The 25,460-nt window shown below is 43.7% G+C and overlaps 1 protein-coding gene across 1 annotated transcript in view; it reads right to left on the reverse strand.

Moving 5' to 3' along the window:
• Positions 1–13,055: 13,055 nt before the first annotated feature.
• Positions 13,056–25,460, reverse strand: part of LOC144674147 (ATP-binding cassette sub-family A member 13-like) — a 76,998-nt gene continuing 64,593 nt past the window's right edge. The window contains exons 7-9 of the mRNA XM_078535639.1: positions 19,452–19,573; positions 17,195–17,328; positions 13,056–13,145 (exon numbers count right to left, since the gene is read on the reverse strand). Coding sequence (XP_078391765.1) covers positions 13,056–13,145; positions 17,195–17,328; positions 19,452–19,573 — 346 coding nt within the window. The remainder of the gene's footprint in view (positions 13,146–17,194; positions 17,329–19,451; positions 19,574–25,460) is intronic.

Consider the following 25,460-nt stretch of genomic DNA (forward strand, 5'->3'; position numbering starts at 1 on the left):
ACACAATTAACTGGGAAGATGGGAAAGAATGGGAAATTGTGGTAGCAGAAGGCAGGAGATATCACTTTAATGGATGAAAGGTGGATGATTTACCCACCTTTCCTGCTCATAACTATATAACGTCAGCTTTTCAGCTGATATGCAGAAATGCACATTTTAATAGCATTTTTTCCATTCCTAAATTAAAACAGTTATTATACTTCAAAAAGTGCTTTATTGGCTGCAAAGCTCTTTGGGACAACCTGAGATAATGAAAGGTCCTAAAGAAATGCAGATAGAAAAAACATTCTTAAGCAAACTAAAACTACACTCTTAAAAACTTGGTTCCATGCTTAGTAAAAGGGCACAATTAGAAACAGGGGCCAGAATTTTATATCCCATGACTGGGCGCGTGCCTGACCCGTACGGAGGTGAAATAGCGCAAGATGGTGTCAGGCGAGCATCCCGACGTCCTTGTGCACTCGCACAATATTTTGCTTGGCGGGAGCGCGCGGCAGTCGGAAGCGCACCCGCCAACAATTAAGTGGCAATTAAGCCCATTAATGATGCAATCAACAGTGATTTTACATGGCCTGTCCACATCTACGGTTAGCGGATGGGCCATTCTCCCAGGCAACATTCACATTTTTGCTCAAACCTCGATCCAGGGCGGGATGAAATCTCTATGGGGAAATAAAATAAAGAGAGATATCTGGGGACTAGCTTTTTTATGAGCTATACTTTCAGGTGCTTGATTATGCTGCATGGACATATTTTGCAGCATTTTTGTTGTTTCCTTTATTGCATGGAGGTCTGCAGCTCTCTGGGGCAGCTGTCTGCCTTCAGGGAGCTCACTAAAGGTGCTCAGCCACACCCTCAGGTCAGTGCCTGCCCTATTCCCGCCCCCACCCTGGCAGCACTGAGCATTTCCCAGCACATGTTTCAAGCTGGCTGGCCGTAAATTGGCCAGCCAGTGTGAAATCGCGGTCGGGGGCCGATCACAGCTGGAAGCTCATCTCCTGTCCGCTTTCAGGCCCACCAATCATGCACGCCCGACGATCAAAAATTTCAGGCCAGAGACTAACAGCAACATTTCCATTTACTTCCAAGAAAGAAACAACTTGAACATGAGCAGTGCATTGACTATCAACACTGCCTAATGTTACTGAGCCCAGTACTGAAAAACACCATTACTAGCTGGATAATCCACTTTCAAAGTCAGTGTACACACAGATCAAACATTGCAATTAATGGTTGAGAAATATTAAATACTTTTCAGTGATCCACAGAGCTCCTACTAATCGTATTATTTAGCAGTCATATCTTTATGGCTGATTTTGATTTGTTCATTACAAAAAACTCTCCTGGCTTTAACTTTTAACAAAGTAACAGATTTTAAAGATACTCCAAGGGTATTAACAAATGGAACAACATCAAGATGTTTGGATCAGTTTAAGTTGAATTTTTGTTACACTGATTATCAACTATCAACAACTTTGGGATGACCATTGACCAGAAACTAAACTGGACCAACCATGTAAATACTGTGGTTACAAGAGGAGGTCAGAGGCTGGGAATTCTGTAGCGAGGAGCTCACCTCTTGACTCCCCGAAGCCTGTCCACCATCTACAAGGCACAAGTCAGGAGTGTAATGGAATACTGTCCACTTGTCTGGATAAGTGCAGCTTCAACAACACTCAAGAAGCTTGATACCATCCAGGACAAAGCAGCCATTTACCACCTTCAACATTCACTTCCTCCACCACCAACGCACAGTGGCAGCAGTGTGTACAATTTACAAGATGCACTGCAGCAACTCACCAAGGCTCCTTCCAAACCCATGACCTGTGCCACCTGGAAGGATAAGGGCAGCAGATGCATGGGAACAGCAACTCTGCAAGTTCCCATCCAAGCCACACACCATCCTGACTTGGAAATATATTGCCGTTCCTTCGCTGTTGCTGGGTCAAAATCCTGGAACTCCCTTCCTAACAGCACGGTGGATATACCTACATCACATGGACTGCAGTGGTTCAAGATGGCAACTCACCATCATCTTCTCAAGGGCAAGAAATGCTGGTCTAGTCAGCAATTCACACATCCCACAAAAGAATAAAAATAATTTGTGTCGCTTCACATCTTCTACCCCCTGATCCACACCCCCATCCCAGAATAGTAAAAAAATGCCTTTGCTTGTGAGAAAGCTGATCTTTTACCCCTCTTACAAATATTTAAGTATAGAGTGTAAAGAAGATATTCAGTGATATATTATTGAATCATCTCTAGGAAACCATTTTGTATTGGTTTGAGTTCATACCAAGTGTAGAATATTTCATCCTTGTTAACTCAAACTTTCAAGAATGTTGAGTAATAAGCAATTCAACTAAATTGGATAATCAATAACTTACAAGATTGCACTATAAAATAAAAATTGTGGAGGAGAGAGAAGCAATTTTGAAGGTTACTGAAAATGTTCACATCTCTTTGCAGCTTGTCACTGACAAAGATAACCTTTTTTGTTGAGAATAAACTTAGTTAGCTTAAGTTAAGTTAACTTAAGTTAGCTGCAAAATTCAATCAGGCTGAAAATGGGTGGGGGAATCATGAAGTGCACTTAAACCACATTTGTTGCTTCCAATGCAGGCAGCTTCCAAACCTTGTACTGCTTATTTACATGATTGCAGCATGCAGCCTGCACTAAACACGCTATTGAGTTGCTGAACACCTGAAAAGTGGACAGAAAATCATGAAAGGCTAGCATGAGTTCAAGCTAGCCTGCACTACTTAAAGTTAGTCTGAAACTTTTCAAGGGGAAGTGTATTTTTACTGAAGCAAATACTGTAAGTGGTTGTGGGGGTCAATGACCTGCAAAGGAGAGAGAGGGTGCTCCAAGGTTCTCTGATGCATCACTGAAGGCCTTAGTGCAGGAGGTGGGCAAGAAGGGAGGGTTTCACTTTCCAGGAAGAGGGGATAAGGAAGACCTCCAGACAAATGCTACAAAGGCAATAGGAGCAGAAAGCTGTCATGGTCAATGCCAATAGTCTAACTCCAAGGACCTAGATGCAGTGCCACAAGGAATTCAATGATCTCACATGAAGTGTCAAGGCCAGTAAATACGAATATATGAACGTACGAATTCTGATTTTAACGTCATATTCTTGCCTACCCCCAATAATCTTTCACCCCCTTGCTTATTAAGAATCTATCGACCTCTGCCTTAAAGATATTCAAGGAATGTGCCTCAACCACCTTTTGAGGAAAAGAGTTCCAAAGCCCCACAACCCTCAGAGAGAACATATTTTTGCTCATTGCTGTTCTAAATGGGCAACCCCTTATTTTAAAACAGTGACCCTGAGTTCTAGATTCTCCCACATGAGGAAACATGCTTTCCACATTCACCCTGTGAAGTCCCCTCACGGCCTTGTATGTTTCAATCAAGTCACCTCTTACTCTTCTAAACTCCATCAGATACAAACTTCCCCTGTCCAGCCTTTCCTCATAATACAACCCACCCATTCCAGGTATTAATCTAGTAAACCTTCTCTGAACTGCTTCTAATGCATTTACATCTTTCCTTAAATAAGGAGACCAATACTGTAACAGTACTCCAGATGTGGTCACACCATAGCCCTGTATAACTGAAGCATAATCTCTCTACTCTTGTATTCAATTCCCCTTGCAAAAAATGATAACATTCTATTAGCTTTCCTAATTACTTGCTGTACCTACATACTAACCTTTTGTAATTCATGCAATAGGTCACCCAGATCCCTCTGCATCTCAGAGCTCTGCAATCCCTTACCATTTAGATAATATGCCTCTTTTCTTATTCATCCTTCCAAAATGGACAACCACATATTTTCCTACATTATATCCCATTTTCAGGACCCTTGCCCACTAACCTAAACTATCTATATTCTTTTGTAGCCTCCTTATGTCCACTTCACAACTCACTTTCTTACCTATCTTTGTGTCAACAGCAAATTTAGCAACCATACCATCGGTCTCTTCACCAAAATAATTTATATAAATTGTAGAGTTGAGGCCCCAGCACTGATCCTTGTGGCACACCACTCATTACATCCTGCCAACCAGAAAATGAGCTATTTATGCCTATTCTGTTTCCTGTTAGCTAGCCAATCTTCTATCCATGCCAATATGTTACCCTCTACACCATGAGCTTTTATTTTCCACAATAAACTTTTATGAGGAAAATGCCTTATCAAATACCTCTGAAAATCTAAGCACAGTATATCCACAGGTTCCCCTTTATTCACAGCACCTGTTACTACTTCAAAGAACTTCAATAAATTGGTTAAACATGATTTCCCTTTCACAAAGCCATGTTGACTCTGCCTGCTTACCTTGAATTTATCTAAGTGCCCTGTTATGATGTCTTTAATAATAGCTTCTAACATTTCCCTATGACAGATGTTAAGCTACCTGGCCTATAGTTTCCTGTTTTCTGTCTCTACCCCTTTTTGAGTAAAGGAGTTACATTTGCTATTTTCCAATCTAATGGAACCTTCCCAGAACATAGTGAATTTTGGAAAATTAAAACCAAAGCATCAACTATCTCACTAGCCACTTCTTTTAAGACCTGAGGAATAGAATAAACCTTAACCGCTTACTAGGTACTCACCAGTTACTCACTAAACAGCTAGCTTCTTCTTCAACCAATCAGATTGCTTCTTTGCTGTGATGTCACTGTTTTCTTGCGCTGTTTTCAATCTCCTGACTGACTCTCCTCTCACGCTGTTTTCAATTTGCCGACTGCCTCTCCGTTCCATCTTCAAATGCCATACCCCACCAACTACACCACCAGTCTCATATTCTCGATCACTTACCTAATAACAATCTCCAACGATTTCAATGCATACCTCATATTCATAGCTTCCACTCACCTGCACACAATTAGCACTGCTCCAATCTTCACACCCACATCTCACAGCTTGCAACACTGCCAGCTATTCAAGTATGACAGGCACATCACTCAAAAACATTGCACCACTGACACACTTCCCTCTTTATTACAGGACAACGTAACTGCATTACATAACTACAGACATGAGACCTAACCAGCGGGGTCAGGCGTAGCTGGATGTTCTCACCATACTGGGGAAGACAATGCTTACATTCATAACCATTGGAGGTGCAATGAATTAGACCTTGGCCAGCAACAGGGTTGAAAGTATAAAAGATGATGATATGCTCAAACCCAAACCTTCTTCTCATATCCCACTTACCCCTAATCCAACAATTTCTTCTAATATACAAGCTGCAGATGTGTAAGCATGCACCTCTTGCTTTCCCTATCTCCCCTCACCACAACCTTACCCTTGTACCAGTCTCCTTCAGATACCCAAGAACTGCCACTTGTGGAAGACCAAGAGGTGGAAGAGTGGGAAGACAGTGATGAAGATGAAAAACCATCACAGATTCTCATACTTGCAGTCACTAACTCAGATATGAGCACTGTACTTTAGAGGTTAGCTTAGAGGCAGGAGCTGCATGTGGTGGAACACTTAGTATGAGTGGCCTACAGCCAAGTCAATGGGTAAGGGCAGGGTAGGTGCCTGCTCACTGGACAGTGAGATAACATATGAGTTCTACTCCAGAGGACTCAGGTGAAGACTTTGATTGACATTGTACAGGAAAAAATCGGTATGCACACACAAATGCTTGGTGCATTGGAAGGCCTGGAAGGTCTCCTTTACAATGTCAGGGAAAATGTAAGAGTCCAGCACCAACTTTGCACATAGTTTTGCGCAGATTGGTTTCCAGCATGGAAGCGATGACGACCTCCATTAACCAATCATGATGCTGTATCTTTAGGCCAATGACATGGATGACAACATTCACTCTCTCACTACCGCCATCCCATCAGTGCTCTTGCTGTTACCTCTCAGCCAGCCAGCCCAGACTGCTGCTGTCCATGCCAATGGTGAATTGGGGTTACATTAACTGGTGCAAAGTTGGATTAGCCTTCCTGTTGCTGAATGCATGTTCAGCTGTGCGAAATTAAGAGTGGGTGTTAGCTGGAGCACTGAAATTAATAAGATGCCGCTAGAGTACAATCTACATTGCACCCCAACTCCCTATACTTCCAGTGCATGGTCCCAGTGCCTGCACTGTTCACTTCACCAACATGGCAGCTGCACAACCAGCACCAGAAGTGTTCAGTGCATTGTATGTGGATGTCATGTTGGATCCAAAACAACACCTGTAGCAGCAAAGATACAGGTAGTACAGGTTTACCAAATTTTGGGACAATGTGGTTGGAACTACTGGACTGAATCCTGCACTTGCTTATTTGGACCTTTTTTGGTGTCATAGGAACATTGGAAAGTAGGAGCAGGAGTAGGCATTCAGGCTGTCAAGCCTGCTTCGCCATTCAATTAGATCATAGCTGATCATCTACCTCAATGTCACTATCCCGCGTTATCCCCATGTCCCTTGATGTCATTAATATTTGTCATTTGCGTCAAGGTCACAAAAATGCTATTGTCTGTGTCATACATATTAAACTAGTTTGGAATGTTGTTTGGAGGAGAGGTTACTTTAAATATGAGGAGATATGATAACTGGCCAATAAAATTTAAGTTTTCATTAAGTGAAACATTTTAAGGCAATACATAAGTAAATATCGATGCTGGAAATCTGAAATAAAAACAGAAAATGCTGGAAATATTCATCAGCCTGAAACGATAACTATGTTTTTCTCCACAGATGCTGCCTGACCTACCGAGCATTTCAAACATTTCCTATTTTCATTTTAGGGCAATAGTCTGTTGTCTATTTTTCTCACCTCTTTGAGAACACTCATCTTGTCAATGTTGTAGAACAGATAAATAGTTGTGTAGTACCACATATAACAAGGTCGTTTTACAAACTGATCCATCCTTGTGCACATATAATTATGGAATTCTTGCATATCCAGTAAAATGGAAAACTGAAATGATAAACAATTCAAATATGTTATGTGAGAAAGAGAGTAACATTTTCATGGCTATCATATTCCAACTGGTAATAGCATATATATGGTCTACAGACAGTAACTAGGCCTTGGTTACGGCTCTCAACTATAAACTTCATCTATGGTTGTTCAACATACATTCACTCCTTAGAAATTACAGATGGGTACTGGAGATGTCTCCATGGGTACTGAAGCCCTGAAGGAGCAAAATGGTGTGGGTTGTGCTGTCAGCCAATTCTGGCGTGGACCACATGGTGCTGCGCCGTGCAATAGCGTGGGCATGTTGTTCATGACCCATGAGAGAGAGAGGGTAAAATATCAGTGGTTGTGTAAAACTGGGTGATGGTTTGGGTGATGTGTCTGCCATAGCTGAATAGCTGGAGGTATGTGGAGACAATGATAGGTGAGTCATGTTTAAAGGGTATGTGAGGGCGGAGTGGAGTATCTGAAAGTTAGGCATGAGTCCTGAGTACTAGAGATTGTTGATGGATGAGTAAGGGGGGTGTGCTACATTGAGCAGAGTGAGACTGGTGGTGTGATGGGTATGAGATATCCTTTGAAGATGCATTTACTGATCTGACCTCATTAAACTTCTTGTGGCACAGGTATCATGTCCTTGGGGCCAGATTGCAGAGGTTCATCTCCTAGACCACCTGCTCCCTTTGGATAGCATTCCTTGATGGTCTCCTGGTCCCTGGAGGAAAAATGGAGCGGAATTTTGTTGCAGTATCAGGGGCCTTGCCTGCCAGCTAGAGAGCCACTGAGAGGCCCATGGTGCCTCTTTTTGGGAAGGTCCACCAAACCTCAAGCTAATCAGGCACTGGTGAGGCCACTGGCAGGCGTTGTCCTGGAATCAAGACCCTGGGGGTGAAAATCCTACCTGGCGAGAGCTGCCAGCCAGTCAGAGGTCAGCAGCTCTTGCAGTCAGCAGCACCACGGAGGAGGCCATGGCTGCTGCCGGAAGGATGCCCTCCAGAGTCCCAGAATCGTGGATGACCCAGGCTGCAGGTAAGTAATGTGGATGGGGGGCGGCAATTGCAGGGTGGGGGTCATGGGGAGAGAGGGGCAGGATGGTTGGAAGCAAGGCAAAGGGGTGACTCTCAGCTAGCACTCCCTTGTTCCCAATGTCCAGTCCCTTGATCAGGCACTAATTGCCTTTGGTCAAGAGAACACCCCACTCCCCCAGGTGACAAGCAGCTGCCAAAGGTTCACCTGTCATACACGATGTATGGCGACAGGCCCGCTTGCATCTGGGTTTATTGCAGAGGTGGTGAGATGAGACCCTTAAGTGGTCATTCATTGACCACTTAAGGGCCTCAATGATGGCGGGGTGGAAAGGTTGACCATGGGCCTTCCCATCCAGAACTTAAGTTCTGATGGAGGTGGAAAGGTTCAGCTACAGCACCACCCCATTTAATTGCATGCCTTTCTGGCCTGCAAGCTCACCCCCAGTGAGAGCAGAAGATTCCACCCATAGCCTCTCCCCTCCTATTCACTTCCATGACTAAGGCCTCTAGCACTGCATCTGTGAACCACAGAACCCTTTTTCTTCATTGGTGCTCCATTTCCCTTCCCTCCAATTGTAGCACTGACAGACATCATCAACGTCCTGTGAAACAGTGCAGCTTTCCTTTAACAGGGACAGACTGTCTTTAAGAGCTTTCCTTTAACAGGGACAGACTGTCTTTAAGAGCTGGAGGCTAGCTGGGACATGTGCTCGCCTCGCTTGCTGTTAGGCTCTTTGTTGTGCATGCAGTCATCAGCAGGGGTTGCATTAAACTGCATGCTGAAATCATGAAAATGAGAAGGCAGCACAAAGTGTGTCCGCTGCTCGCCTCAAAGGGACCAGGCGGTCAGATCACAAATTCAACCCCCACACCCGAAAATGGGTGCCACCAAATTTTTAGCCCAAAATCTATTAGTGTGTGCTTGTTTCAATAATATTTCTCACTTGTTAACCAAATGTGGTGCCCAAAAATAACACTCACTGAGAGCCTACAGGAGAAAAGTCCTTAGAATTTCCTGAAATTATTTCTCAAAATAGGTAAGTTTGAATGCTTGGATAACCTAATTAAACCTGAAAGGCTTACACAAACAAATCATTCATTACCAGTGATAGTAAACAGATAGAGTGGCAATGTGTAGGAGTAGGTGCTACATTGATTTGTAAATCATAGGAGTAGTTACAGGACTGTGTGAAATGTTTAACACCAAAAGTACTGAACTCTTCTAATAAATACATGTGACTTGGATTGTTATGAAATTCAGACTTTCCTCAGTGTTGGGAGGCTGGAACTCCAAGTCCCAGCAGGCCTCAGGAGTTTCACAGGCCAGTAGTGGGTGGTGCATGTGCAATTTGAAATTTTTATAGGTCTTCGGGCTGAGGACGGGCCCAGTGCACCTGCGCATGAAGAAAAATGGCGCAAAAACCTGGGTCATGTGACTGGCAGCAGGGTGCCATTGCAGAGAAGTATCCCAGGCAGGGGACAGGGAAAGGGCACAGGGAGAGGTCCCAGCTAAGAAGAAAGAAGAGCAGAGAAAAGTGCTCCAAGCAGAAAAAGGGCTGCGGTTGGCAGGCTTTAAGTGGAAATGCTCAGGAGAAGCCCTTGTGATCAAAGAGGGCTCTGGAGAAGCCCTGAAGGTCTAAGAAGGCAGCAGGAGGCTGATGACTTTATGATGCAGGCCTTTGGGGCAAAGGTACCCCTTTGGAGCAGCAGTATTCTGCTCAGCATGGTCGAAGAGCTGAAGATGTGCTTGTGAGGTGGTTTGTGAGTTTAGGCTCGGGAATCCAGGGGAACGGAGTCTTAGGAGACAAGATTGAAATCCTAGAGCTGTACAGTTGCTGAGACTGAATTGTAGCGACTTTTGGAGAGAATTCCTAGGTGAGATATTTGAAGGTGAAGACAGGAATCCCTCGTGAGAGAGGTAGAGTTTCAATGAGATTGGTTGACCCACAGTGTTTACTGATGCCTAGATAGGATTTTGAGAAATCCATGGAATCTATCTTAGTCGCTTCTGCTATGTATTGTGCAGTGTGGTGCGCTCAGCCATAGTTTGCCTGCTAATTCACATGTACCTCATATTAACTCTGAGTGTTAGAGTATAAGATAGATATTGTAAATCGTTTTGTCTTTATGACCTTGTATAGTAAAGTTTATTTTGTTGGTCCAAAACCTGTGGAATCATGTGGTTTTATCCCTTAGCAAGTGTCTTGAATCAAACTTTGTCCAGAATTTTATCCTGCCTGGCGGGATATTATGGTTCTGCCGAACTGAATGGAGATCTAAATGGCTTGCCACATCCACCATGGGGAGACACACTGCTGCGGGGCCATAAAATCATGGCCTTTGTCTACTTTAAACAAAACATTATAGGTTCCTAACCAGACCTTACCAAGAATTTGTAGGTCTGGTCCCAGATCATAACAAGGTTTATCAATAGAATTGTGTTTGTTGGGAAGGGTAAATTAAGGACACATAGGGAAGAATTTTCCGGTTGGCGGGGCCTGCTCGCTGATGCGTAAAGTGACGTGCTGTGACGTCAGGCGGGCGTCCCGATGTCACCGCGCGTCATTTAGATTTTCAGTTCGGTGGGTGCGCAGCCAACTCGGCTGCGCGCCTGTCGAACTGTCAAAGACCTATTAAGGCCTGTTAAAAACTAATTAAAATAGTTAAATGAGCTGCCCGTCCACCCTTAAGGTTGGCGGGCAGGCAAAGAGCCCAGGCGGCCTTCGCATTTCTCATGAAACCTCATCCACAGTCAGGATGAGGTTTCACGAAGTTTTTATAAATTAAATAAAGTTTTCCATTAATGTTCCTTGACATGTCCCAGCTCATGTGACACTGTCACATGAGGGGATATGTCTTACATTATTTCTTTTCTGTATTTAGCTTTTAAAACTTAAACTTTACCACGGAGGTGCTTTAGGGAGATTTCTGCGCTCTATCGTGTCCATGTGCAAAAGAGCACAAGTCCCGACTCAGGGAATCCCCCCCCTACCGCCCGCACAGGGAGCACTCAGCGCTTTCGGCTGTGCGTCACACTGGGCGGGCCTTAATTGGCCTGCCCATGTAAAATGGCGGTGCGGACCTGATCGGGGGCGCTGATCAGTCTCGCGTCCGCCCCCACACAACCCCCCAAAACGGGAGGGGGTGGGAGATAATATATTTATTTTGATAATAAAATGTGCTGTTAGTGTTCATTCATCAGTCCTTTAGTTTTAATGTTTAATTTAGTTCCAATTCTTTAGTAATTCTTATAGCAGTGTTTGGAGTAGAAGGTGTAACAATTCTTTGTCAGATCAGCCACTTTTCAGATGTGATGTTAAACTGAGGTTCTATTAGCCCTTTCTGCAACAGGTTAGGTTTATATCATGCATTTATATCAAATTTCACCATCTGCCATAGTAGGAGTTGAACACAGGTCCCCAGAACATTACCCTGGATCTCCGGAATACCAGTCCAGTGATAATACCACTATACCACTGCCTCCCCAGAAAATTCACAATAAGAAATGAGGGAATAGGCTAAGGAGATCTCTTTATGCAGAGAGTTTTTGGAGCGTGGCTTAGAATCATCGAAATTTACAGCACAGAGGGAGGTCATTCAGCTCATTGTGTCATCTAAAAAAGAACAGTTCGGCCTAATCCTGTTTCCAGCTCTTCATGCAATGAGAATTTCTGTCGCTACCATCCTTTCAGGCAGTGAGTTCCAGAACCCCGCTACCATCTGGGTGAAACAAATTCTCCTCAACTCCCCTCTAATCCTTCTACCAATTACTTTAAACCTATGTCCCCTGGTTATTGACCTCTCTCCGAAGGGAAATAGGTCCATCTTATCCATTCTATCTATAGGCCTCTCATTATTTTGGGCACCTTGATTAAATCTTCCCTAAGCCTCCTCTGTTCCAAAGAAAACAAACCCAGCCTAGCCAATCTTTCCTCCTTAGAACTCACCAAGGCTCCTTCGACAACACCTTCCAAACTTGCAACCTCTACCACCTAGAAGGACAAGAGCAGCAGATGCATGGGAACACCAGCACATGCAAGTTCCCCTCCAAGCCACAGACCATTCTGACTTGGAACAATATCACCGCTCCTTACTGTCAGTGGGTCAAAATCCTGGAACTCCCTTCCTAACAGCACAGTGGATGTACGTACACCACATGGACTGCAAGCGGTTCAAGAAGGCAGCTCACCACCACCTTCTCATGGGCAATTAGGAATGGACAACAAATGCTGACTCAGCCAGCGATTCCCATATCCCAGGAAAGAAAAAATAAATAAAATTTTCCATTCCTGGCAACATTTTCGTAAATCCTCTCTGTAGCCTCTCCAGCACAATCACATCCTCCCTGGAATGCAATGACCAGAACTGTAATCAGTACTTTAGCTAAAAGAACTAGTGTTTTATACAGTTCCTTGATCTTATAGTCTATGCCACAGCTAATAAAGGGAAGTATCCTGTATACTTTCTTAACCACCTTACCACCTGTCCTGCTACCTCCAGGGGCCTGTGGACAATTCCTCCTCTTCATCTACATTTTTCCATATCCTATCATTTATTGTCTATTCTCTTACCCAGTTTGCCTTCCCAAATGCATTACCTCACACTTCTCCAAATTGAATGAAGGCCTACTCCTGCTCCTGATTCATATGTTCGTATGTTTGTAATTCCATTTGTTAATTTCCTGCCTACCTGGCCAGTCCATTTATATCCTCTTGCAGTCTACAACTTTGATCCTCACCAGCAATCATATGGCCAATTTTTGTATCATCTGCAAACTTCTAAATCATGCTCCATACATTTAAGTCTAGATCATTTACATATGTCATGAAATGCAAGCGCTGAGCCCTGTGGAACCCCATTGGAAATAGCCTTCCACTCAAAAAACCACCCATCGATCATTACGCTTTTCCTCCTGCCACAGAGCCAAGTTTGGATCTAACTTGCCACTTTCCCTCAGATTCCATGGGCCCTTAATTTTCTGACCAGCCTGTCATGTGGCACCTTGTCAAAAGCCTTCCTAAAGTCCATTTATTCTACATCAAATGCACTTCACTCATCTACCCTCCTTGTTACCACCTCAAAAAATTCAATCATTAGTCAGACACAACTGGCAGAATCATCTCCTCTTTAGAATTATGCATTCTGAATAAGGTAAAAACAAACTTTTGTGATTTAAACTCTTGCTGTGAAAAAGGCAACTGTGGTTAAAAAGCTTATTGTTCCAAACTCAGTTAAACACGACTTTTACAAGTTGTCCATCACCGTGTACAAAACATTTTTCTTTACCATGTGGATCTCGGTTTGAAAGTCTAAACTTGGTTAATCATTTGAAAGGTTCAAGTACCACAAATCAACAATAAACTGCTTTTATCTGATAAAATTAGCACTATTTTTATAGAATTTTGGAAATCTGGTTAACATGAAGTAGGGCTAAATGCCCTATTTATGCAGAGTTGTTGGGGTGTTTGTAAAGTGCACCCCAGTACTTTGCAAAGTGAAAATAATATGAGGAAGAGGGAAGCAGGAGAACCCACAGGTTGGGATTACATTACACTGACATGTTTGACGCCATTTCCGCTAGAGGGTGCTGCATTCCGGTTTATCAACAACAATTCTGAAGGTGAAATTCTGAGGTAAAATCCAGCCTTCCTGCTAATCTGTCAATTCTTGTTTCATATTTTTCTTTATTCAGCCATGGGATGTGGGTGTTGCTGGTTAGGCCAACATTTATTGCCCATCCCTAATTGCCCTTGAAAAAGTGGTGGTAAGCTGCCAAACATAAAGTTGGACTGGCAGCAAATAATTTAATTTAATTAGATTTTTAATGGTCTTAATAGGCCTGTTAATTGTCAGTGGGGGTGCTGCCGACTCCCGCGCTCGCCCACCAACCAAAATATCGCACGAGTGCACGATGATGTTGGGACACTTGCCCGACGTCATCACGTGTCATTTACGCTCGCTCGGGTCGGGTGCGCGCCCGCCCGATGAGCAGAAAATGGTGGGTTCAAATACCACCATGGCAAATGGTGAAATTTAAATTAAATTAATAGAAATGGATATGAAGTTAATCTCAGTAATATTGACCATGACAACCATCATCAATTGTAAAAACCCATTTGGTTGACTGATGTCTTTTAGGGAAGGAAATCTATCTTCCTGACCAGGTCTAGGCTACATGTGACTCTAGGCCCAAAGCAATGTGGTTGACTCATAACTGCTGTCTGAAATAGCCTCGCAAGCCACTCAGTTCAAGGGCAATTGGGGATGGGCCTTGTCAGCTATGCCCACATCTCATGTATTCCCTTGTGGTGGAATCTTGAACTAGGGGACAGTTTAAAAATTAAGGGTCACTCATTTAAGACTCAGATAAGTAGAATTTTTTTTCTCTCAGAGGTTTATTATTCTGTGGAATTCTCTTCCCAGACATCAGCGGAAGCTAGGCCATTGAATATAGTCAAGGCTGTGTTGGATAGATTTTCGATCAACAAGGGTTATGGGGGCAGATAGGAAAGCAGAGTTGAGGCCACAATCAAATCAACCATTATCAAATGGTCAAGTGATTCAAGAGGCCAAATGATCTACTCCTGCTCCCTTTTGAAAGAATAAAGACAAAAACTGGACACAAGGGGCTATGTTGTGAATATACATGGGAGTTAAAAGCACGGGAGTTTAATGCACGCCCACACAGAGCAGACCACGCGTGGCAAACGACAAAGATAAATGGGTCTTCCAACAAAACGAATGAAGTTTGAAGCCATTTGGCTTCAAGATATGATTTGTAACATTTGCTGACTTGTCAAATAACTGTGTTGCAGCAACAAAATTTGGTGTCAGTGAAAAACTGGTGCGAGAATGAAAGAAAAAGGAATCCACTCTGAAGAAGGTGCCCAAGACCAATTGTGCCATGAGATTACGGACCAGCTATCGGCTTGATCTTGAGAAGCATGCATCTGAATGGGTCCTCAAAAATCACCAGAATGATTAAATTGTCACCAGAAGTGCAATGTGTATAAACACATCTAAGTGGGTGAAATCAAACCCTGAGCCCAGCAAAGACTTCAGAGCAACAGCTAGTTGGTGTAGCCACTTTATGGAATGAAACCGTCTAGTGTTGTGGCTGAAGACCAAGATCAGTCAGAAACAACCAAAAGATCTTGATGCCAAAACTACCAGCTTCCAATGATTCATCATCAGACAATGGCAAAAGCATGCGTTTCAATTATGCCACATTGGTAAGACGGATGAAATGCCCATGAACTTAGTAAACCCAGCAACTGAACTGTGGAGTAGAAAGATTCAAAAATAGTTCTAATCAAAACCACAGGACATGAGAAGACACGATTCATGGCGGTACTAGCCGGCATGACCGACCAAATGAAATTAAAGCCAATGTTAATTTTCAAACATAAAACCAAGCTGAAAATCAAGTTCCCTGCAGGAGTTAATGTACATGTCCATGACAAGGTTTGGATGGATGAGAATGGAGTGAAATTGTGAAACAATAGCATGTCGAATAGGCATCCTGATAGCCCATGCAAGAAAATGCAGCTTATTAGTGTGGGGTATGTTCAGATCTCATATAACTGATGAGATCAAGAGACGCCTGAGAAGAAATGACAGTTATACCAGGGGATCTAACATCAGTAGTTCAGCCTTTGGATGTGTGCCTCAACAAGCTATTCAAGGATTATGTTCACATCAAATGGAATGAGTGGATGGTTGACAGAAAAAAACCTTCACAAAGAGAAGGGTGATTCTGAAACTTTGAAGAGCCATATCTGATCCAGTTCAATCCCAGGGTCAGGCTTAGACCAATTCCTGATCCCAGGGGGCATTCCAATCCCTGATTCCAGTACTTGAATCCAATATTAAGAAAGGAGGTAAACTACAGCGTTTGGAGGAAACACTTCAGTTCCTCTGGGCCCAGAAGCAGTGCTGACAAGGCATTTTACCTTTCCACAAAACAGTCCTCATCTCCCTTTATCTGCTGGTTTCCTGAGGCCGCGGGTTACCATGGGTTAAACCTTTAGGTTAAATGTGAGACACATTAGCAATTATAATATTTAATTGGTCAACTTGTCTCCTGGAAGCAGGATGGTCACCCATCCTCATCTCATGCCATCTCCATTAAACCATGTTGAAGGCAAGTTTTAGATTTTTTTTAAAAATTACACCTCATCCAGCCACAACCCACTGATTTTTCAGCTGATGCTCCAGTTTGAGCCTAACCAATGATTTGTAAAAGCTTAGCATAATTTATTTGCTTTTGTACTTTATCGCTCCGATATTTGCCAAGAGACATGGAGGTTGAGCCGAGAAGCAGGGGGCTATCTACATAATGGACAGGAAACAGGAGACACAGGTTTCCCTCAGGTCCTGCCAAGTTAACAGCAGATCTAATTAGCATTGTCAGGATCTGTTTCAGAGTGGCGGACTGGCTGATGGGCGAGTAGGCCTGCAGCACCAGTCCACATCCTGGCAGCCAAAAATGGGGAGTCAGGGAGACATCGATGGGGGGACCAGGAGAGATTGGAGGGGGAGAGAAGATCATCATGAGGAACCGTGGAGAACATGCATATGGGGCTATCGGGAAAGGGATCACAGGCTGGGGAGGACATTGGGAGGGACATTAGGTTCATGGGAGGTTACCAGGGTTACTAATTTCCTTATTGTTTAGTACGTTTCCAGGTTTTGTGTCATCTGTAAAAGTTGAAATGATGCCCTATATATTCAAGACTGGGTTATTATTATATATCAAAAAAAGAGCAATTGTTCTCATACCAAAATCTGGAAAATACATCTGTACACTTCCATCCAGTTTTATAAGAAAGGTTCACCACCACTCTTTTGCTTAGAAAAATCTGGAATTAATTTTTGAAGTCGAATCGTTTGATCTTGGTTTTGTGACATAATTCACCAAGACCTATCCCTTTAAAAAAAATCATCTGACTACTTAGATTGTTGTGATTGGTACAAATGTAATATTAGAGAAATGTTCTCATCTTGTGTCATGTAGCATTCTCTGTAGGATACTCTCTACTGTATGTGTAAGGTAAACTGATGTATAATTTCAAAAAATATTTATTTTTATATAGGAGTAATTTCCCTGTAATTGCAGAAAATAGGTGTCCAGTGAGTTAGCATGCCCTCACATCTGGGTTCAAATTTAGCCCAGAACCAGATGCATGAACACAAAAAATTCTAGAACACAATTGCTTTAAACAGAACTTACCTTGAGTAAAGGAACAGATGTATTCAGCACCTGTCCGGTCAACACAGGATCCATACGAAATGTGTTTTTTAACAGTGCCTCACTCATTTTATGATTATACAGAAAATGCCCCAGCGTCAGGTTCTGTTCCATGCCTATTAATTAAAATGAGTTTTTTATATTCCTAGGTACAATCTATAAGACCATCAGACCAAAAGACATAGGAGCAGAAATTAGGCAATTCGGCCCATCGAGTCTGCTCCGCCATTCAATCATGGCTGATAAGTTTCTCAACCCCATTCTCCCTCCTTCTCCCCGTAACCTTTGATTCCCTTACCAATCAAGAACCTATCTATCTCGGTTTTAAATACACTCAATGAACTGGCCTCCACAGCCTTCTGTGGCAATGAATTCCATAGATTCACCACTCTCTGGTTAAAGAAGTTTCTCCTCATCTCTGTTCTAAAAGATCTTCCCTTTATTTTGAGGCCGTGCCTTCGGGTCCTAGTCTCTCCTACTAATGGAAATATCTTCCCCACGTCCACTCTATCCAGGCCTTTCAGTATTCCGTAAGTTTCAATCAGACCCCCCCTCATCCTTCTAAACTGCATCGAGTATAGACCCAGAGTTCTCAAACGTTCCTCACATGTTAAGCCTTTCATTCCTGGGATCGTTCTCGTGAACCCCCTCTGGACCCTCTCCAGGGCCAGAACATCCTTCCTGAGATACGGGGCCCAAAATTGCTCACAATATTCTAAATGCGGTCTGACCAGAGCCTTATGAAGCCTCAGCAGCACATCCCTGCTTTTATATTCTAATCCTCTCGAAATAAATGTCAACATTGCATTTGCCTTCCTAACTACCGACTCAACCTGCAAGTTAACCTTAACAGAATCCTGGACGAGAACTCCCAAGTCCCTTTGCACTCCAGATTTCTGAATTCTCTCCCCATTTAGAAAATAGTCTATGCCTCTATTCTTCCTACCAACCTCACACTTGCCCACGTTGTATTCCATCTGCCACTTCTTTGCCCATTCTCCTAACCTGTCCAAATCCTTCTGCAGCCTCCCCGCCTCCTCAATACTACCTGTCCCTCCACCTATCTTTGTATCGTCTGCAAATTTATCCAGGATGCCCTCAGTTCCTTCATCTAGATCATTAATGTATAAAGTGAAAAGTTGTGGTCCCAACACTGACCCCTGCAGAACTCCACTAGTCACCATTGGCCTATTCTATCATTTTTCAATTCAAAAGTCCTTTGTTAACAGTACCCATGGGCTTTTCAATTTTAAATATTGACTGTAGCTACATCTGGTGATGTCAGGCCTGCCACATTTCAGTAGGACTCTCCCATTGATGTGACAGCCTGTGTCTCTGTAGGAGACCTTAAGAAAATGGAAACTAAAATAGGGTGGGCTGCATCAGAGGACATATAGGTATAATGAACTACTGCTATAGTTCATGTGGTGAAGGTACTCCACAGTGCTGTTAGGGAGGGAGTTGAAAGATTTGCCTTAGCAACACTGATGGGAATGGTGATATAGCTCCAGTCAAGACAGTGTGTGACTTAGAGGCAAACTTGAAGGTGATAGTCTTCCTTTGCGCCTGCTGCCTTTTTCCTCATAGGTGATAGAGATTGAGGGTTTAGCAGGTACTGTCAAAAATACCTTAGCAAGTTGCTGCCATGCATCTTGTAGATGGTACACACTGTACCCATGGTCTGCCAGCGGTGGGAGGAGTGAATAATTACTATGGTGGATGGGGTGCTGATCAAGCAGCTGCTTTGCCCTGAGTGGTGTCAAGCTTCTTGTGTGTGGTTGAAACTGCACTCATCCAGGCAAGTCAAGAGTATTCCATCCCGTTCCTGACTTGTGGTCTATAGATGGTGAAAAGGCTATGGAGAGTAAGGAAGTGAGTTACTCACCTCAGAATATCTAGCTTCTGACCTGCTTTTGTACCCACAGTATTTATGTGGCTGGTTCAGATAAGTTTCTGGTCAACAGATCCCCAGGATGTTAATGGCGAGGGATTTATTGATGGCAATGCCATTGAATGAAAAGGGGAGGTGGTTAGGCACCCAATGATTGGAAAAGTGAGGACAGGGTCAAACTTTAGTCTGATGCCCCCAAGGCTGGCACACACATAAATTGACCATTCCTAGGGATGTTAGTATTCACAGGACTCCAAAGTGAGAACATGACAACAAAAAACATATTTGAGTGATATGTTAAATTATTGCCTCTAGACCTTTAGTGTAAAATTGAAAACTTATACATACCTCGAGTGCCCACATTGTTCATGATGTTTATTGCGCTAATAGTCAGATTACAGCCAGTGTCTAAAACCAAATATGAATCCTGATTGGTGGAATTGAAGAGATCCTTCAGTGATTCCAATAAGCTGAGGAGGCAGAAATTCACATATACAGAACAATTCAATCAATAATTGATATTAACTAAACTGTACTTACACTTACACCACAAAGGGTAGTATTGCAGTAGGTACAAAAATAGTTTGGTGTTAGTCTTGAGATTACTGGTGGCAATTTTAACCAACCTCACTAGCCAGGAACTAGGCAGTTAAAATTGTGTGAAAATTTACCAGCATGATCCACTCTATTCCCATCTACCACTGCTTTAGCTAAACTCTTCTTTTGGATCATTGGGGCTCACCTGATTTAGGCAGGAATCTCATGAATACATTATTAAGGCCCCAATACCATTTTAATTGATGACTGAGTGAGGCATCATCTCTTCAATCAAACCTGTCAGCAGCAGAAGTGCTCCTCTTAGACCCACAAAAATAATTAAATTTACAACAACATCTTACATTTATATACCACTTTTAATATGGCACTTCACAGAAACGCTACCTAATAAAATTTGACTCTGAGACACTTAAAGGGATATTAGCCCAGATTTTGCAGCCTGCGATGAAGGAATGGTGCTCGCTGTTCACCATGTTGACAGCGGCCCACAAAGCTACAATGGGCTTCTGAGTTGAGACTTGCTCTAATCCACCATCTGATGTAGCATGGTGCCTTCTACAGGGCATCTTCGGAATATGTGGGATGATCAAGAAACAACATGTTTCTTCAACCAATCAAACTGAAGAATCATCGTTGAGGCACGCAGGGCCCCATTTTAACTCTGTATGAGTGAGAGCGTTTTGAGCGAGTTAAAATCTCGGCCACAGAGTCTAAATGATGAAGTATAAAGCAGGGAGTAAAAATTAGATTTAAATTATGTACAGAAACAAAATAATAATTGAGAGAGAGAGGTGAGATTAAGAGAGTGACATAACAGAGGCAGGCCGAAACAGTTTGAAGAAATGAAATTCCACACTTGTAGAGAGGTTGTTCAGCATTAATTATCCCACTTATTGCATCATTAAAGGTTCACTCACTCCTGGATGCACCAGTCCTAATTTTAACTGGCATGTTCAGTGGGTAACTTGTGTTTAAGTATCCCAACTTCACTCTGTTGTTTGTATTTCAATGTCAAGTCTATCAATGATACAGTGCTGGATTTTCACAGAACCATGGACCTTTGAAAATGGCAGACAGGACTGGATTTAGAGGTCCCTCCCACAATTCCAACAGTTTCCATTTTCACTGGTAGGCTAAAGAGGCCAGAGCATGACTCACACATCAGTGAAACCCAAATTCAGCAGGACCATTTGAACTCAATGCTGAGTTCAAACAGACCACATTTTTTCTATAGCAAATGCCTTAACTGATAGTGTAGGAGTCACAAATTTTTAATAGACTTAAATGCTCACGAAGGGCAGATAAGTTCTGTAGAACTGTCAAGCTGAAGTTATTTAAATCCCCAACCCTTTAAAAATTAAAACAAAAACTGAAAAAAGCCTGTTCTGGCAGTTACAATAGCTTTTCATCTTGCACTCATCAGGACAAACACAAAGTGTCAAATTTCAAATAATCACAACAACTTATACTACAGGAGGAACGGATGCTGGTTGGTTGGCAAGTCACCTTTGATTGATCACGAGCTTGCTATGGAGAAAGCAACAGGGAAAAGATTAAAAGCTTTGGCAATATGTCCCTCTTTTCAGCAATATTCAAATTCTGTACTACTAAATGATCATTATGTCATTATTAAAGCTCAGCTGCTTTCCACAGGCTATAATTATCTCAGCAGGGGGTTCCAAGTTCACAGTTTGAGTGATTAATTAGAGGTTATAAAAGCATTATCTGTCTTTGCTGTGGGGTTATGAATACAAGTCTGCTTGTTTTCACAAGGGATTAAGTACTTGTGAGCATTTAAAAGTTTGGAATGGGCTGGGCTTTTGTGAATGGGGGCGTTTTTATTAATAAAGTGAAGGCTGTAATAGGTATTTATTCTATTTCATCTCAATATGGCACTTGAGAACTTTCAATGGTGGATACTAGGTGACTTGGCATGGAGGGTGTAAGGGCAAAAGGTGGTAGATGTGGGGCATGGTTTGGCATGGCCTGGCATTAAGTTGGCATGGGGGCTATAAGGGACCATGGAGGTGAGTGGGGTCATGGGTTGGCATGAGTTGACTTGGGGGCAAGGAGGTGGAATGGGGAGTGATTGGGGGTACGATGGGTGTGAGGTGAGGGGGTTAAAATTTAAGGAAACAACTGGGACCAAGGCCCAGAGAGCTGAGGTAGACCTTTATAAACTGTCTACCTCAGAACTTGGCAGCTCCTGTGGCCACCTCCAATTCCTGTTCCTGCCCTGTTACCCTGGAGTGAAAATCGGGTCTATTGAGGCACTTTTTCCTGAGGTGGGTGCGACAAGCTGGGAAATTTGCTGACTCATGTTACCCACCTTGGGATTGAAAATCCGGCCTATAGTGCAGCCTGTGAAAGAGCTGGATTACTCAGATTGTAACTCTGGATTTTCATGTTAAACTATGCAGACTCCAGTAGTTGCTATATTTTTTTACTCACAACTTCCATTCACAACCTCACTTATTATTAACACACTATCCAGGTCATTAGGACAGGTGACCAAATACTTGGTTTATGAGGTAGGTTTTAAGAACCTAGCATCTTAGAGGAGATGAGAGAGAGGCAGAGAGGTTTTGGGTGGTAACTCTTAGGCCTTAAGCAGCTGTAGGTATAGCGGCCAATGGTGGAGCGATTAAAATCGGGATGCACAAGAGGCTAGAATTAGAGGATTGCAGATGTCTCAATGAGTCCTAGGACTGGAAGATATTACAGAGATAGGGACGTGCAAGACCTTGGAGAGATTTGAAAACAAGGATAAGCATTTTAAGTTTGTGATGTTGCCAAACCAGCAGCCAATGTAGGTCCATGAGCACAGCAGTAATGGGTGAAGGGACTAGGCACAAGCTAGGATATGGTTGGCAGAGTTTGGGATTTGAAACTCACTTATACAACCAACTGAAATTGTTCTTAGGTTACACAATCCAAATTCAGCTCACAGTGTCACAGCTCTAGGCAAAAATATCAATGTATTTGGGAGAGCCCGAAGCCTTTAGATAAAACTTTAATGAAAGCATTAACGACACATTCATTCATGTTATTATGAAATGCTCAATATTTTATTTAAAAATTTGGCTAAGTGCAGTTTTTTGAACACTAAAAATTTCAGTTACTGGGAAAAATGGCAGATGAAAACATATTTTAAAAATTATTTTCTAAAAACTATGGGCAGGATTTTTGGGTCGGCGTGCAGCTGCGATCAGCAAGCCCAGGAGCGGCCAGAGAATGGACCGCAATCGCCCCCCACCGACCACGATTTCACGCTGGTTGGGCCAATTAATGGCCAGCCAGCGTGAAAGGCTCAGTGCTGCTGCGGTGGGGGCGGGAGGAGGGTGAGCGCTGAAGTCAGCGTGGGTGCGCGGGGACAGGGAATGAAAGCTCCCTGAGGGCAGACAGCTGCCTCAGGGAGCTGAAGAATTTAACTTCAATAAAAACAGATTTTAAAATCCGGAAAAAAATGCCCACACATCAGAATGAGTCACCTAAACATATGGATATTGAAATTTTTGTCCAAACAATTTTATCTTTTAATTCATCTCAGAAACCTATCCCGCCCTTGGATGAGGTTTCCTGAAAACTGCAAAGGCCACCTGGCCGATTTGCCCGCCGCCAACCATAACGTTGGATGGGCAGCAAAAAATTCCACTTAACTGCACCGTTAATGGGATCAATAGCCCTCTTAATTGTCAGCGGGTGTGCTGTCGGCTTTTGCGCATGCACCCTGACCAAAATATCGAGCGTGTCGGGCGCGCGCCCGGACACCAAGTGAAAATTTCTGGCCTATGACCGCAGAGTGGTCAGATTCCACAAGCAGGTGGACAGCTTAAATGTGGACTCAGAAAATTATGATGACAAAGTTTGGCACAAGAAGTATGACAAATCCATAAAAATAGGAAGTCAAGTGGCATAGAAAGAAAGTGTATGCAGGAGTAAAGTTTTTAATATGCTATTGATAAACAGATATACATCATTGCAGTCTTAAATATTAGGAACCTAAGGAGCCTTAGATGCATGAGTAGACCATTCAATCCAATGAGCCTGCTCTGCCATTCAAACAGATTATGGCTTATCATCTAACTCTATGCCATTTTTCCCCACTATCCCCTTTTCCTTTGATGTCATTAGTATCCAGCAATCTATTGATTACTGTCTTGAACATGCTCAGTGATTGAGCTTCCACAGCCCTCTGGGACAGGGTCTAAGATTCGCCACCCCCTGAGTGAAGAAATGTCTCCTCATCTCAGTCTTAAATGGCCTGCCCCTTATTCTGAGACTGGGCGGACTTTTTCGTGCCCGCTGGCACTGGGGTGTGTTCAGCAGCATGATTGGACAATATGGCGAGAAGCCAAAAATCGGTTTCACGACGTTGTGAAACAAGTTTGCGATCATCCGCTCTGCCCATCAATGGCAGGCCGCGTTTCAGACATCGGGAACCTCATTGTAATACATCTGCATATCATTATAAGCGCAGCCCGCCGGAATCATCCCCCCCATGCTGGATCATTTGAGCACACCAGTGGGTTTCACAATACCATATATTTGGTTTGCACTTGGGCTGCACTTCGAGGGCAACTCGGAGGTGCATGCACAGTAACATTGTGCAGCACTCGCCAGGTCACCTGTTGGACTTCAAGGTTGAGGTGTGTTGGGGAGAGGTGGGGGGTGGGGGTCAAGGGTTGAACTGCATTCGAAGCGAGTTGGGGGCAGGCAAGGGCTGCCTTGCGGTTGAGGTGAATTGTGGGGGGCCAAGTGCGGTTGATGGTTGTGCATAAGCACGTGTGGGGTGGGGGAGAGGGGAGCAGCCATGCATTAGGGAAACCTTGTATAAAGTGACCGTTCCTCTGCAGCTGAAACAGTTCAAGCATAGCTATATTGACATGCTTGGAGTCAGGCCTCTAGCTTATTTGTCCACTCCAGCAACACAGAGGCATGAAAGTGCCACCAAATGCTCCAGAGCTTTTCGCCCCTCAGGCACAGGCTGCAAACTAATGATCGTTTTAGAGGACTGCAGAGGACGACCGGGCATTAGTACAATCTCCTTGCTAAAGTTGGCCATGGAGCAGTCACTGCTGGAGGTGCTCACAGCTCCTTGCAATGTCATCATTCCAGTTTGGACCAGTCTCGCAAATGGTTAAAACTAACAGTGCAGCCTTGCAGTGCGGGTTAGGAGAATGCCTGCGCCTGAGCTGAGAGCACAGCATGCAGTCCAGTAGGGGAAGCTGCTGCCAATCAGTCGGGTGGAGTGGGGGGGGAGGTGGGTGGGGTTGCGGGCAGCCATGCACCGCACTAATCTCTGGCCTTCCAAATGGTGGCCAGCATTCTGCGGGGTACATTAAGGAGCCTCAGACTTAACCAAGAGAGCTCCTTAGAACACCCAAGCTAACCCATGGGTCTCTCTTTCATCCTGTAGGAGGAGTACATCAGGAGCATGGAGTCTGGTGAACTAGCTATATGCCTCGTGGAGTACAGAGAGTGAAGACGAAGGAGAAGAGAGTGACGGAGGCGCCCGGCTGTGCAGAGGGAGGAGCAGCACCCTCAGGAAGAAGGGGAGGCTGGGGCTCCCACACACACCACCGAAGAACCACAGAGAGTCATTGCTGGTTGGCGCCTACCTAGGCCCAGTGTCTATAGACACCACCTTTCATTCCTACAGATGACTGAGAACTAGTGTCGCCGAAGACTGCGCATGTCCAAGGAAGTGGTCAGTCACATCTGCCAGCTGCTGCAGGATTTGGCACCACGGGGACATGGAGGGCATCCACTGCCTGTGGCCGTGAAAGTGACTGTGGT

This window comes from Cetorhinus maximus, chromosome 3, assembly GCF_964194155.1.
Source record: "Cetorhinus maximus chromosome 3, sCetMax3.hap1.1, whole genome shotgun sequence".
NCBI lineage: Eukaryota > Metazoa > Chordata > Chondrichthyes > Lamniformes > Cetorhinidae > Cetorhinus > Cetorhinus maximus.